This window comes from Macroventuria anomochaeta, assembly GCF_010093625.1.
Source record: "Macroventuria anomochaeta strain CBS 525.71 unplaced genomic scaffold BU25scaffold_37, whole genome shotgun sequence".
NCBI classification, from domain to species: domain Eukaryota; kingdom Fungi; phylum Ascomycota; class Dothideomycetes; order Pleosporales; family Didymellaceae; genus Macroventuria; species Macroventuria anomochaeta.
Genome location: NW_022985398.1, coordinates 259,642 through 272,407, shown reverse-complemented (window position 1 = coordinate 272,407; position 12,766 = coordinate 259,642). Strand labels below are relative to the sequence as shown.

General features: G+C 54.1%; 5 protein-coding genes across 5 annotated transcripts; 2 read left to right on the top strand and 3 right to left on the bottom strand.

Moving 5' to 3' along the window:
• Positions 1 to 899: 899 nt before the first annotated feature.
• Positions 900 to 3,909, bottom strand: BU25DRAFT_178925 (RINT-1 family protein). Its single transcript, XM_033700896.1, has 7 exons — positions 3,419 to 3,909; positions 2,529 to 3,367; positions 2,339 to 2,473; positions 2,020 to 2,288; positions 1,704 to 1,957; positions 1,575 to 1,603; positions 900 to 1,436 (listed from the first exon to the last, which is right to left on the bottom strand). The coding sequence occupies exons 1-7, from the start codon at positions 3,790 to 3,792 to the stop codon at positions 937 to 939; spliced, it is 2,400 nt and encodes a 799-aa protein (XP_033557624.1). The 5' UTR covers positions 3,793 to 3,909; the 3' UTR covers positions 900 to 936.
• Positions 3,910 to 4,067: 158 nt separating this feature from the next.
• On the top strand, positions 4,068 to 6,762 carry BU25DRAFT_414430 (ARM repeat-containing protein). Its single transcript, XM_033707285.1, has 2 exons — positions 4,068 to 4,758; positions 4,808 to 6,762. Exons 1-2 carry the CDS (start codon positions 4,304 to 4,306, stop codon positions 6,531 to 6,533), a joined length of 2,181 nt encoding a protein of 726 aa, XP_033557623.1. The 5' UTR covers positions 4,068 to 4,303; the 3' UTR covers positions 6,534 to 6,762.
• Positions 6,763 to 6,798: 36 nt separating this feature from the next.
• On the top strand, positions 6,799 to 8,813 carry BU25DRAFT_414429 (PLP-dependent transferase). The gene is made up of 4 exons (XM_033707284.1): positions 6,799 to 6,967; positions 7,068 to 7,337; positions 7,395 to 7,466; positions 7,518 to 8,813. The coding sequence occupies exons 1-4, from the start codon at positions 6,893 to 6,895 to the stop codon at positions 8,649 to 8,651; spliced, it is 1,551 nt and encodes a 516-aa protein (XP_033557622.1). The 5' UTR covers positions 6,799 to 6,892; the 3' UTR covers positions 8,652 to 8,813.
• A 1,138-nt stretch (positions 8,814 to 9,951) lies between these two features.
• Positions 9,952 to 12,442, bottom strand: BU25DRAFT_376019 (uncharacterized protein). Its single transcript, XM_033704108.1, has 4 exons — positions 12,126 to 12,442; positions 11,718 to 12,060; positions 10,501 to 11,670; positions 9,952 to 10,450 (listed from the first exon to the last, which is right to left on the bottom strand). The coding sequence occupies exons 2-4, from the start codon at positions 11,943 to 11,945 to the stop codon at positions 10,175 to 10,177; spliced, it is 1,674 nt and encodes a 557-aa protein (XP_033557621.1). The 5' UTR covers positions 11,946 to 12,060; positions 12,126 to 12,442; the 3' UTR covers positions 9,952 to 10,174.
• On the bottom strand, positions 12,065 to 12,607 carry BU25DRAFT_178890 (uncharacterized protein). Its single transcript, XM_033700895.1, has one exon. The coding sequence runs from the start codon at positions 12,515 to 12,517 to the stop codon at positions 12,182 to 12,184; it is 336 nt and encodes a 111-aa protein (XP_033557620.1). The 5' UTR covers positions 12,518 to 12,607; the 3' UTR covers positions 12,065 to 12,181.
• Positions 12,608 to 12,766: the final 159 nt, after the last annotated feature.

The following is a 12,766-nucleotide window of genomic DNA, read 5'->3' as shown; positions in this document are numbered from 1 at the left end:
AGCGACTTTACTCTGATATATGGCTCAACTCTATCGTGAGATAGCAAAGGTGCGATGCAACGGATCATCGTGGCGGATGCTCTTTGTTCAAGTCAAGCGCGCACGACGACTGGTTTCCTTACGAAAAACCGGATTCGTGTGTTCTGAAAAGGTGTTTTGTTACAACAAGGACCAATGGTCAACGTGGCAGTTTCGGCAACCATGTCCTGAAAAAAAAAAGATCTCCAAAAGATGAGATGTGAATAGAAAGGAGGAACATACCGTCATTGTGCAAAGCAGCCAAAAAAGTTGCAACACACCACTGAATATGTAAGGCCAATTAACTGGATGCTAATTCACAAGCGCGGCACAGGGAGTTCAAAAGTATGCACTCGCGAATCGCCTCTATTCTCCTCTAACAACTACAGACTCCACCAACCCCCCCAAGGAGCTCATTTCCTGCCATGCGTCTTCATTTTCTTCACCTCCGTTTCCTTCTCATTCTGCATAGTCTTCCTACCCTTCGTCTCCATGATACGACCAGTGCCACCACGTGCTTGACGAGCAAAAGTGGTCTCGTTAAAAAAACTCTTCAGTTTGGAGCAGCGCGCGTGCAGCTCATAATGCAAGGAACGCTGGGGAGCAACAGTGTATGTTATGCATCCAAGTGTGGATGTAGTGTTACGCGATGTTTGCATGTACATGTTGGTTCGATGATGCGTTTGTGGTTGTGTGTGAGGATGCGAGTAGGAGATGGGTTTGGGGGCGCATTGTGTGGAAGAAACGAGTGGGATAATGGACAGTGTACTGTGCGGTCGAAAAGCGCTCACTATGGCGTGGTTGTAGGTGTGCTTGGTCAGAGATTCAGAGGCGCAGAAATATGAGTCTTGTTCGATGTGGGTTTCTTGTCGAGGATAGAGGCTGCGTGAAGGTGTTCAGTCTACGACTACTGTAAGCCTAACCAGCAAGCTCAACCCTCAATCTCAACAGACGCCTTGCTTCCTTCTCGTCCAAGACTTCAAGTCCCAACTCTTCGAGGACATCTCGAGCACTAGCATTGTCGACGAACAAACGCTTCTCGACTTCCCAAAGCCCAAGTTCCTCCGCACCCTCGACATCATCACCTGCATCTCGCGTAGACGTTACTTTTTGCGGCGCTGCCCCTGACGGCTCGTCACCTGCATCAACATCGGCATCCTCTGCGGCCCAAGCATCCCACACCTCCATTCCCTCCTCTTCACCATGATCGCTGGTGTTTGCAGATGTCTTACCACCTCTGATAGGCAAGCCTACGAGCTTCGCGCCCTCGAAACACTTCCTTAATCCAGTTTCAGCCACGCCTGCGCCGATCTTCTCGTCCACGACAGCGCAGATAGCTTCGAGATCGGCGTTCAGTTGAGCAGCACCTTGGGTTGAGAAGCTGACTCGCAAGACGCTGTCGTAAAGGGTGGAGTTAATGATGGCGAGAACTGCTCTGGCGATGCGGCGCAGTGGCGCGGGTGCCAGGACGCGGGACAAGAAGGTCAGGGTGGTGCTGAGATGGGAAAGCAGGGGATCGAGTTCGGCCGTAGGGCTGAGATCTTTGCCACTTCCGCCTGATGAGGAGAGGGTGGCCCAGGGATTGCTGGCAGAAAAAGTAAGCATAACGGCAGCTGGGATGGGGTATCACAATGGCGTTACTGCTTTGGGGTAGTTGCATGCGGTGGGCGCATTGGCTGACTTACATCTGGCGATACGGCTTCAGCGCCAGCCGCACGTTAGAGACAAGTGTCTCGGTGATGATTTGCTCGCTGCGATCGCGCAGGCGCGCGTACCACGAAGCCGTTTCGTCGAAGAGACCACCTGCATCTGAGGCGTTGGCTTCGCTTGCGCCGACGTTCTTGGAGGTGCGTTCGGCCACGGAAGCAACGGTACGGGTGCCTATGCTGCCACCGTGCTGAGCACGATCCTGCAGCTCCTCCCAAATGTCCAGGAAAAACTGTGCACAAAGTCAGTGTGTGAGGTACAAGATCCGTCGGGCAGCGGGTGGTGGGGCCTTACGACGTCGTCACTCCAGTCCCGCATCGCTTTTTCGAGGTAGTCTGCGCTGCCGTATGTTTTGCATAGGCTCTCCAGACCCTCGACGCCGAGCAGCTTCTCCTGCTCCTCTCTGCTTACGCCGCCCATAGCGCGACCCAGCGTGGTGGTCATTCGGAGATAGGCTTCTAGGTTGTCGCTGAGCCGCTCGTGAAACTGGTCGAATATGGCAATCTGAATGTCGATCAAAAACGCCAGCTTGTGCTTGAAAGATGTCAAGGGTCTGTATCGATCTGCATCGGATCAGCAATGCAATGTCGGTTTTTGGGAGAGAATAAGCTACCTGTTATCGTTTCAAGCAGATCGTTGACACGAATTGCACCCTTTGTGGGTTTTGTGGCTTTCGGATCAACGCTTTCGTAATCGAGATCTCGCCAGTCGTCGGCCTCTACGATGCTTTGGTAACGCTTGAGGGCAACTGTTCGGTGGTCAGCATCTTACTTGGGCGTGGTTCGAAGGTATGAAACGCATACACTCTTTCTCGACTCGCAGCCACTGGTCGAACCAATTGCCCTGAACAAGGAATTCCCACGATAGGCCGTTCCAGCCGCTCAGGCCATAACCGCCATCGTATGCCCACGTGTCTCTGATGGTGGAGTCAAAGCTCATAATCTCGTGGATGAGATGGCTGAGGAGCTGGGGCTGACTCGCTACCTTGGGCAGCAGCGAGCCGATCTTGGTCCTCAGCACAGGCAAGAGCGCAGTGATGAAGGCAGACATGGCATCAATATAGACGGGATTCAACGCTAGATCTGTACCACGGAAGTGCTTGAACAGCACAGGCTGCACGTAGTCACTGACAAAGGCACTGTAGTCGTCTAGAAGTGTAGTGACATGCGAGAGGAAATACTCAGGCCTGTCAAGACGGTTCGTAGGCTTGTCACCCTCGAAGTGGTAGCGGAAGCGCATCTCCAGAGGCTGTACGAGCACTTCAAAGGGAAACAGCACAGGTGGCAGCTTGACCTTGTTCGCCGACCCGCTTGCATAGTTGCTGCCCTCAAGCTCAGGCATCTGCAGATCGAGCAGCTTCACGATTGCTGTCTCCCATTCCCCACGCAGCTGTGATGGGATGACTGCCTTGGGCGTGGGCCAGTGCACCTTCTTGAGCATACTGTCGAGGTCGGCGGCGAAGGCACCGAGGATCTTGGTGCGCAGAGCCTGGGTGATCTGGCTGACGTGGTGGAGCAGCTGCGGGGCAGCACCCTCAGCATCGTCCTGGAGTGTGATCAGACGGGTGTGCAGCGAGCGCAGCTGCTTGTAGGGCACGAGGGCAGCTTCGCTGGAGGTCTGCAGTTGGGACTGGGCTTGTTTGCTGCGGGAGGTGTCAGCCGTGGATACGTCATCCGTCGCTGGGCTGCCCTACCTGAGCACGTCGACCTCACCCAGCAGCGCAATGTATCCGCTGGCCACGTCGAGGCGCTGCAACGTCCCCAGCACAGCTTCGAACCGCGGGACGGCGTCATCGCTGGTCTCCGAGGCGGTGATGACCATCACGCGGCGGTCGATGTCCTGCTGGGCGCGGCGAAAGGCACCTGCCTTGTCCTGCAGCTGGGCGTGGTGCTCGTGCTGGTGGTGCTTTGCATCGTAGAGGTCGCGCTGGGCGTCGTCGAGCTGCTGCTTCAAGAGGCCATGCTGAGTGGTGATATTGGCAAGCAATGCATCCAGCGAGTCTAGATCGCCGGCCGTCTGCAGCTTGTCGTCGAGGAAGTCGTGCACGCGGACGTCGTTGTCGTCCATGTCGCCGTCCGTCGAAACAAGGTCTGGTGCTGATCGTACGGGGCTAATGGTACGGTGCTGATCGTACGATGCTCTCGCGGCTCACCGTGGAGGTATTCGCTGTGGCTTGCACTGGCTTCCGGCGGGATGCTAGCTCGCAGCGTTGACAGGCGAGCTGCGGCCAGCTGCACGTATTACAGTTGTTTCGCGGTTCGCTGTGGCGCGGAGGGTGGGGCTGCACCCGATCTCAGATACCCATCGATCTCTGAGTCCCGCGCAAGGGCCCTCGGCTGCAGCAGGCATTAGCGGGTTTCTGGCTTTTGCCTCTGCCCTCTGCGCTGTCCGCCGGTGGAGAGCATTTCTGATGCACACCAGCTGCTGCCGTGTCGCCTGAGGATCTCCAGGACGCTATCTACCACCATTCAGCGCCGCGGCCTGAGTGCCCGTATATATTGAGTGCGCTCCGCCCGACACTGCTGAGCCGCAAAAGTCAGATCTCGGCTATCTGGTCCCCGTCTGAACTTGTGCCAGGATGCCTACCGAGAACAGGAAGCGCGGGCGCCGCGAGCAGAAGAAGCGCAAGCGCGAGCAGCAGGACGCCGACAAGCACGGGAAGCGACACAAACGGGAAGAGGAGGTCGAGGAGGTGCTGCAGCAGTACGAAGACAGCCAGCGGTATGCAGAGGAGAGGGATCCCTACCAGGACGAGGCCATCGATGGCCTCACACGGCCCGGTGCCATGCCCTTCTACGGCATGCTGGACGAGGACGAGCAGGAGTACTTCAAGCGTGCCGACGAGATGCTCGAGCTGAACCAGTTCGCCGACGCCGAGGAGCGCTCCATGTTCCTCGCCAGCGTCTGGAAAGAGGCCGACGGGAAGGAGCTCAAGATCGCCAACAGCCAGTCCTGCTCACGCCTGATGGAGCGCCTCATACTTCTGTCGACCCCGGACCAGCTGAAGCGTCTCTTCCAGAAGTTCAGCTCACAGTGAGTTCATACCGTCCCAGTATGCTTGGCTGTACGCTAACACACGTAGCTTCCTCCACCTTGTCCAGCACCGCTTTGCGTCCCACTGCTGCGAAGCCCTCTTCATACAAGCTGCACCGGTCGTCACCCAGGAGCTCGCCAACCCCGACCTCGCCCTCGCACCCTCAACTGACCCCGATGCCGTCATCGTTTCCATGGAGAACCTCTTCCTGCTCACCTTGGCCGAGCTAAACGAACACTTGGGTTACCTCATGACAGATCGTTTTGCCTCGCACGTATTGCGAGTGCTGGTCGTCATCCTTTCTGGCTCACCGCTGGAGAAGCAGAACAAGTCGGCTATGCAAAGCAAGAGGAAAGAGAAGGTCGGTGTTGCAGGCGCAGAGAAGACGGAACTGGCGTTGGAACACCGAGCTATCCCCAAATCCTTCGAGGAAGCCCTCGAGAAGGTCATTGACAAGAGTGTCTCTGGTCTCGACTCGAACTACCTCCGCACACTGTCGACACATCCTCTTGGCAATCCAACACTGCAGATGTTGCTCAAGTTGGAGCTTAAGCACTTTGGCAAGTCACGAGCGAAGGACGAGAAGTCGATCATCCACAAACTTCTACCTGACGATCCCATCGCCGAAGGCACAGAGAGCGCATCGTTTGTTAACGGCCTCGTTTACGATCCCATTGGTTCCCGTTTGCTCGAGACGATCATCGAGAATGCACCCGGAAAATTGTTCAAGGCGATCTACAGCGAGTTTTTCAAGGAGCGCATGGGAAGCTTGGCCCGCAACGAGATCGCCGGCTATGTCGCGGGGAAGATCCTCGAACGCCTCGGCAAGGAGGACCTCGTAGATGCCATGCATCAGATCGTGGACCAGATCCCTAACCTGGTGGAACGCAACCGGACTGCCATCATCAAGACACTGATCGAGCGTTGCGCCGTACGAGATGTTGACACCCTCCCTATCTCAAAGCAACTTGAGCTGGCCTACAGCGGCCCCAACGGATTCGAAATCTCACGGATTCTCAAGCTCGGCGATCCCCAGCTTGAAGATGGAAAGACAAATGCCAAGGCCCACGGCAAGTCTGATCACTCGCCGGAGAAGGTCCATGGCTCTCTCTTGGCGCAGACCATGATGATGGTCGATGGCCCTCTTGGAAACCTCATCTTCGACTCGCTCGCCAACTTGTCCCAAAAACTTGCACTCAACCTCGCCCGTGACCCCACAGCATCACGAACTTTACAAGCAGCACTGAATTACAGTCATGGATCCGTCATCTTCCGCCGCAAAATGATCCAGCAGTTCTACGGTCATGTTGGCGAACTGGCACTTGACCCAGCAGCATCCCGCGTCATCGACGCCATCTGGGAAGGTACTCACGGCCTCGCCTTCATCCGTGAACGCATCGCTGAAGAGCTCGCTGAGAACGAAAGTGCTCTGCGCGAGTCCTTCGTCGGTCGTGCAGTCTGGCGCAACTGGCGCATGGATCTGTACAAGCGCAAGCGTGTAGACTGGGTCACGCAATCACGCTACACAGCTGGCAACGATGGCTTCCAGTCCTTCCCTGAAAGTAACGGCCATTCAGAACACAAGCAGCCTGGCAGACATTTGACAGCGCTCGAGCGTGCACGACAAAAGCACGCGGCTACCAAAATCGCCGGGCTAAAAAAGAACGAATCAGCAGCCAAAGAGAGCAAGAAGCCGGGACGGAAAGAGAGGAGCGTGGCAACGGGCAGCAACAAGACCGAGAAAGCGGAAACAACAAGCGTCGTGGCGCAATAAGGCGCATCAATCGCGTGTGTATGATGTTCGAGCGGTTTGTCCAATCTTTGATTGTCAGGCATGGCAAAAAGGCGTTCTTGTTTGCTTCCACATGTTCTGGGGTGTGGGTGGGTCTTGCCAAATATTTTCTGATTCGATCTCTAGATACCTTTAGCGCATGAGAATTCTGCCGCCGACAGACCGAGACGGCGGGGGATTTAGTATGGAACAATGGAACATGTAACTTTTATGAGTTGAGCGCGTGCTAGTGTCTAGTACCGTGATTGCTCTTCTGACTTCATCGTTGTTTGTGTACTGACACTGTACACTACTGCAAAGTATATTGATCTCGGAGTTTTGCTGTCTAGATCTCTTACAGCATGACGGGATCTCCCACCAATGGCAATGGCAGCCCCGCGGAGGTGCCCCTCAACCGCTCAGAGGAGGTCAGAGACGTAAGTTTGCGGAGCCGTCCCGACTTCACTCACGTTCATTTCGAACCATCGTCACTACTCTTCCACACCCATGTTCTGCCAATACTAACATTGTACACAGCTGCTCGATGCTGTCCAAGAGCTCATCATCCCCTTCATTGCTGCCGCAGACCACGATGCAGACACCAAGCACACCGGTCATGGTCTCGCCATCAAAGGTGGTGCACCTCGTACTGCGCTCGTCGAGCACCACCCACCAAAGAAGCTGGAAGCTTTGCTGCATAATCAATTGAAGATTGGCGACGATGTCGAGAAGGGCAAGGACAGGCTGATCAGCCTGGTTGACTCGGTCCTGAAGTACAGTGTAAACACATGGGACCAGGGATTCATGGTACATCGTCCTCATGTTCAACCACGCTTCCACCAAAAACCACTAACAGGTCTCCAGGACAAGCTCTACGCAAGCACAAATGCGGTAGGAGTAGTATCTGAACTCCTTCTCGCAGTGCTGAACACAAATGTATATCTCTCCCTATTGCTCCATCAGCTGTGCAGCCACTAATGCCCGCAGGTCCATGTCTACCAAGTCTCGCCAGTATTGACCTTGATCGAGAAAGCCACCACAAAGTACCTTGCGACTCTCTTCGGTTATCCCTCGCAGTTCTCCGGTGGTATCTCCCAGCCCGGCGGCAGCGCATCAAACAGCTCTGCCATTGTAATTGCACGCAACACACTTTACCCAAACACGAAAACCGAAGGCAACGGCAACCACAAATTCACTCTCTTCACATCAGCACACGGCCACTACTCCGTCGAGAAAGCAGCAAACCTCTTCGGCCTCGGCAGCAAAAACGTCATCGGTGTTCCCGTCGACGATGCAGGACGCATGCGCGCCGATGAACTGGAGCGCCTAGTCAAAAAAAGCAAAGAAAGAGGCGAAACACCCTTCTTCGTCAACGCAACAGCCGGCACCACAGTCCACGGCTCCTACGACCCCTTCCTTGCCCTCAGCAAGATATGCAAGGCCCACAACTTGTGGCTGCACGTCGATGGCAGCTGGGGCGGCAGCGTGATCTTCAACTCCGAGCTCGCGTCCACGCGCCTTGCTGGCTGTGAGCTAGCGGACAGTATAGCGATCAACCCGCACAAGATGCTCGGCGCGCCTATGACGTGCTCGTTTCTGCTCGGCCGCGACATGCGCACCTTCCACAATGCGCTCACCTTGCCGGCAGGCTATCTCTTCCACAACGAAGGCGTGGACGTGAATGATATCTATGACCTCGCGGATCTGACGCCGCAGTGCGGACGCCGAGCAGATAGCTTGAAGATGTTCCTCATGCTGCAGTACTACGGACCGCAGTACTTCCGCGATCTGGTTGCGAGAGGGTTTGAGAACGCAGAGTACCTCCTCAAGAAGCTGAAGGAGGACGGAAACTTCCTCACAATCAGCCCCGAGCCGGTGCCGTGCTTACAGGTGTGCTTTTACTTTGCACGAGGGGGCAAGTTGGGCAAGGATCCGGAGGCGAATGGTCGCATCACGAGCGAAACTGCCCACCGACTGATTCCACGAGGCTTCATGATCGATTTTGCGCCGGGCGAGAAGGGCAAGTTCTTCCGCGTTGTTGTGAACGGTGGGACGAGGAGAGGAACACTGGATGGGCTCGTCAAGGCGTTGGTTGACACCGCTGAAGAGCTGGGATATTAGCACCACCCGGGGAAAGGACGACGTCTCAGTTCAAGAATGTTGAAGATGTGGAAAAGCTTTCTTGCGAGGACGCGAATCTCCTTGCTCAGAGATGATGTATCGATGAAGTACACGACCATCACCTACGCCGACATTCTAAAAATTAGATTTTGCTAAATCTCCATCTAAGTTTATCTAAGCATTTAGAAGTTCAGGTATCAATGTAGGAGCCTTTGACAAGAAACATGACTTTCTAGTAGTATAGGAACTTTTATTTCAGGGACGAGCTGAGCGCATCATGCTCAGAAGCCATGGATAAGGAGCACAAAACGTCGCCCGCGAGCTCTATGCATTCATCGTAATCTACATACCAAATACCTAGATGATAACCACCACGTCAACTTCCTCCCTCACTACCATACTTCTCGACCTCGGGGTAGAACTCCTCCGCCTAAGGAACCCAGTCCATCCCCTTCAAGTTCATCTCCAAGAGCGCTATTTTCCGAACGGTCCCTATACGCGCGCAGAATCTCCTCCTTGAACTCCAAACACGGCTTTGCAACCAACTTCGACAACGAGCATCGACGGTCAGGCTTGTGGATGTAATACTCCCTTATGAAGTGGTGTAAGAGAGATCCTGCGGCTGTATTCGCATATACTTCCTCGATTACGTGCCTGTCGATATACACAGGGCCTTTGATCAGTTGATTGATGCTGACGTTCTGAAAAGTACCATCGACGAGCTTCGAGCCTAGTATGTAAAGACTTACAAGAGTCAGGGTGTGATCCACATTGAAGTGTTCAGATAAGCTGATGCTGTGGGTGCACAGTCATTCCTTGTAGTGACGGGAAGTTTTTGAATGCACGTCTGAAAAAGCGATGGCCTTCTTGTGCGTGTCTAGAGTGGAGCCTTTTGTTACAAGCTCCCTATTCTTGTAGAACGTTTTGGAGTAAGTATGGGCTTTGGTAAGGTCTTCGGCAATACTGGCATCGTTCTCGTCTGACCTCTGCAAAGAGTCCAGGTTTAGATGCTCTATGACTCGAGCTATGTTGGATACACGAAGATCAGAGCACTACGCGAACTGGCTTGACAGCGACAGTCGCATTCCCGAGCGCTTGGCTTCCGAGACATAAAGCTTAGCAGTCGAACTGGTGGTGTGCCGGATGAACATATCCGGCTACTACATTTGATGTCTCGAAGGATCCGCCAAGTGGTGTTGCGGCGGACGGTGTTTGGTCAGATTCATGCGTAGAAAGAGTGGCCTGATATTGGAGACACGGCATGATTTTAGAAACAGGAGCAAGAAGGATGAAGTGTACTGTCAATCTTGCGTTCGCTACAGTCGTCTATGGTATCGTAAGAGACCAGATACCTCTGCTGCACACAGTGCGAGCGAGCATCTGGCCGAAAAGGAAAATCACCGCCAATTATGTACAATAATATAGCTTGCAATATGCGTGATATCATCCGCCGTTCTTCATCGTCCATAACATATTGGATACCTTCACACCGCCAACACTCTATCCACCAGAACTCGCTGCGTCTAGAAATTCTCCTTACCCCAAACAAAGCTGAACCCAGGCTCACTCCACTTATTACACTTGACGTGCAACGTACTTCCCAGACCCTTCGGACCACAGAAGAACACACCCGCTTCCGCAGGGCTGTGAATCTTGCGGATAGATTTGAAGATCATGTCCCAGTTAGGGCGACCGAAGTTTGTCGGCGCGCGCAGACCCGTGATGGCGTCTTGCTCGGCGTTGGCGTCGTTGATCATGATGTTTGTTGCGTCGTCGGCTTTGATCTTGGCGGTAAGGTACTATGATATGTTAGTCTCAGACATCTTTGACGGGGGGGAAAGAGGCTTACGGTGTGGATCTCGATGTGATCTTCCAAATCCTGGGCTTCGATAGCGAGAAGGAGAGACCTGAACCATTCGAAGGAACCGAAATCACGGCAGATCCAGAAGAAGTATACCTTCCTCAACCTTGTGCGGCTCTGTGGGTAGTTCATGCGGTACCAGATACTCTTCAGGATGGAGGCGAAGGGTGTCACACCAATACCGGCACCGACCAGGACTGCAACTTCAAACTTGAAGACATCTTCAGATGCAGAACCGAATGGGCCGTCGATGTACACGCGGGGCAGGATCTGGCGCATGGCAACTTCCTCGGAGTTCTGGTCCTTCTCACCGCCGGCCTTCTTGTCGAGGTTGCATCCAAGGGCTTTACCGAGCTTGCGGGTGAAGTCACCGACCATACGGACGTGCACGGAGATGTAGTCTTCTTCGGGGGCGGAAGTAAGAGTGAAGGGGTGGTACTGCCAGATCGAGACCTCGGGGCAGCAGAGGAAGATGTACTGACCGGCGCGGGTTGTGGTGTGCTCCTTCTTGATCTGAATTTCGCAGACGTTGCTAGGGTGGTGGATAACCTTGGATACGTACGTCTTGTGGCGTCCGCGTACCTCACGAGCAATTCGTTCAGCGAGATATGCGAATCCACCGTACATCCAGTACTCCCAAAAGACACCAATGCCGTCGCAGAAGGGCGCGAAGTCGGGCTGAATCATGCAGAACGCGCCGTGGATGGACCAGAAGACAAAGAAGACGATGAACATGTGGTGCGTGTACCAGAAGCGCTCGAAGTTGGCGCGGCGCGGCTTCTCAGCAGCAGTAATGGCGATGGCCATCAAAGCGAACAGCATGACATAACCACTCCAGCCAGGTCCTGTGGCGAGATTAGCTAGGATGAAGCCCATGAATCCGAGTTCGTTAAATGCAGCGAATCGGGCAAGATTGTTCCAATGGGCGATGGTGTGGACCCAGGAGAAGAAAACAATGGCCCAGGCGACAAGCTTATGGAATGTGATGTTCTTGTCGAAGGGGATGATGTCGTTCAGTGGCGTACGACGTGCCATGGAGATGAGGTTCCTGCACACAGGGAAGAGAATGAAGGCTACATCGACGTGTAGTGTCAATGCTGCCGAACGTGCTATGGGAAACGTTATACCGAATTTTGCTCGTGTGCCGATCGAATTGTCCTGCGGGTGGTGAATAGGCGCTTCTATGCAGGTTTGTTGACTCCTACCTTCAATCCGTAGTTCATCATACCAAACACGAAAACCATAACGTGCAATATCGCAAATGTGAACACGAACAGTCGTCTATAACCTTCGTTGACCATCCACACGTCGAACCTCTCTTTGCGGGTCAACTGACGACCTTTGTCTTCTGACATCTCGCCAGACATGAGCATCCGTGTGAGTGGCGGCCATCTTGACCGCTCACGGCCTGTGAGGGATGTGGTTTGGGACATGATAAATAAAGAGTAGGTGCGTAAAAGGCGAAGGTGCCAGATTAGATGCCCCTGCTATTCAGAGCCTGCTGAAGGTGGCTATAATTCACGAGAGTTACAAAAAATGGCAAAGTATCTATGCATCTGTTAGACTCTGGCAATGATCATCGCGGGCGATGAGAGACGTGAAGCTGAACTTACTATAGGTGCCTGCACAAACGAACAGAAAGGACAAAAGGGTATCTTCGGTCACCCGGTTAAAGAAGCACCGGCATGAAAACGGAGATTCTTGGGCGAAGGGGAAACAAAAATCTATAAGCACGCGTAAAGCGAAATAGGCACGGCGAGAGAAGGGGGATGGCTGTTAGTCTATCAAAGCGAGGGCATGTGGGTATCGGGCAGGGCGTCTGGAGAAGACCAGCAAAGCTTAACACAAGCAGCGAAACGGTAGCAGGAGTCGAACCACCTTCGTGCGTTCGCGGTCCAAAGCTGCGACGCAGCAGGGTGCGCAGTCTATGGGGGCGCCTCGTACGTGCAAGGTGCGGCGTCCAGAGCCTCGTACGGGCGAATAGCATGCTGAGTCTAGCTGACATGAGACTGCGGCAAGTGCTAAGGCAGTGCGAATGCAGTGCGATGAAACCCGATTGGGCGTGGCGTTTTGCTGTTCCCCATGTGGGTGGTTGTGTGAGATGTTTGAGATTCGTCGGAGAGGCTGGTCTCAAACGCTTGGCTGGTTCGCATTGGCGCTTGCAGCCCGCTTAGACTAGTTGCCGATCTCTCATGGTCCCCCTTTCTTCTTCAACCGCTCCACGGAAAACACTGAGGCACTCAATAATGCTGAG

Excerpts from the sequence above, each read along its gene's own strand:
- BU25DRAFT_178925 (XM_033700896.1), bottom strand. The coding sequence starts at position 3,792 with ATGGACGACAACGACGTCCGCGTGCACGACTTCCTCGACGACAAGCTG. Across the intron at positions 2,474-2,528 it reads GCTGCGAGTCGAGAAAGAGT|TTGCCCTCAAGCGTTACCAA; the intron begins GTATGCGTTTCA and ends ACCACCGAACAG. Across the intron at positions 2,289-2,338 it reads TCTGCTTGAAACGATAACAG|ATCGATACAGACCCTTGACA; the intron begins GTAGCTTATTCT and ends GATCCGATGCAG.
- BU25DRAFT_414430 (XM_033707285.1), top strand. The coding sequence starts at position 4,304 with ATGCCTACCGAGAACAGGAAGCGCGGGCGCCGCGAGCAGAAGAAGCGC. Across the intron at positions 4,759-4,807 it reads TTCCAGAAGTTCAGCTCACA|CTTCCTCCACCTTGTCCAGC; the intron begins GTGAGTTCATAC and ends TAACACACGTAG.
- BU25DRAFT_414429 (XM_033707284.1), top strand. The coding sequence starts at position 6,893 with ATGACGGGATCTCCCACCAATGGCAATGGCAGCCCCGCGGAGGTGCCC. Across the intron at positions 6,968-7,067 it reads GCTCAGAGGAGGTCAGAGAC|CTGCTCGATGCTGTCCAAGA; the intron begins GTAAGTTTGCGG and ends CATTGTACACAG. Across the intron at positions 7,467-7,517 it reads TCGCAGTGCTGAACACAAAT|GTCCATGTCTACCAAGTCTC; the intron begins GTATATCTCTCC and ends TAATGCCCGCAG.
- BU25DRAFT_376019 (XM_033704108.1), bottom strand. The coding sequence starts at position 11,945 with ATGTCCCAAACCACATCCCTCACAGGCCGTGAGCGGTCAAGATGGCCG. Across the intron at positions 11,671-11,717 it reads TGATGAACTACGGATTGAAG|GACAATTCGATCGGCACACG; the intron begins GTAGGAGTCAAC and ends CACCACCCGCAG. Across the intron at positions 10,451-10,500 it reads ATCACATCGAGATCCACACC|TACCTTACCGCCAAGATCAA; the intron begins GTAAGCCTCTTT and ends AACATATCATAG.
- BU25DRAFT_178890 (XM_033700895.1), bottom strand. The coding sequence starts at position 12,517 with ATGTCAGCTAGACTCAGCATGCTATTCGCCCGTACGAGGCTCTGGACG.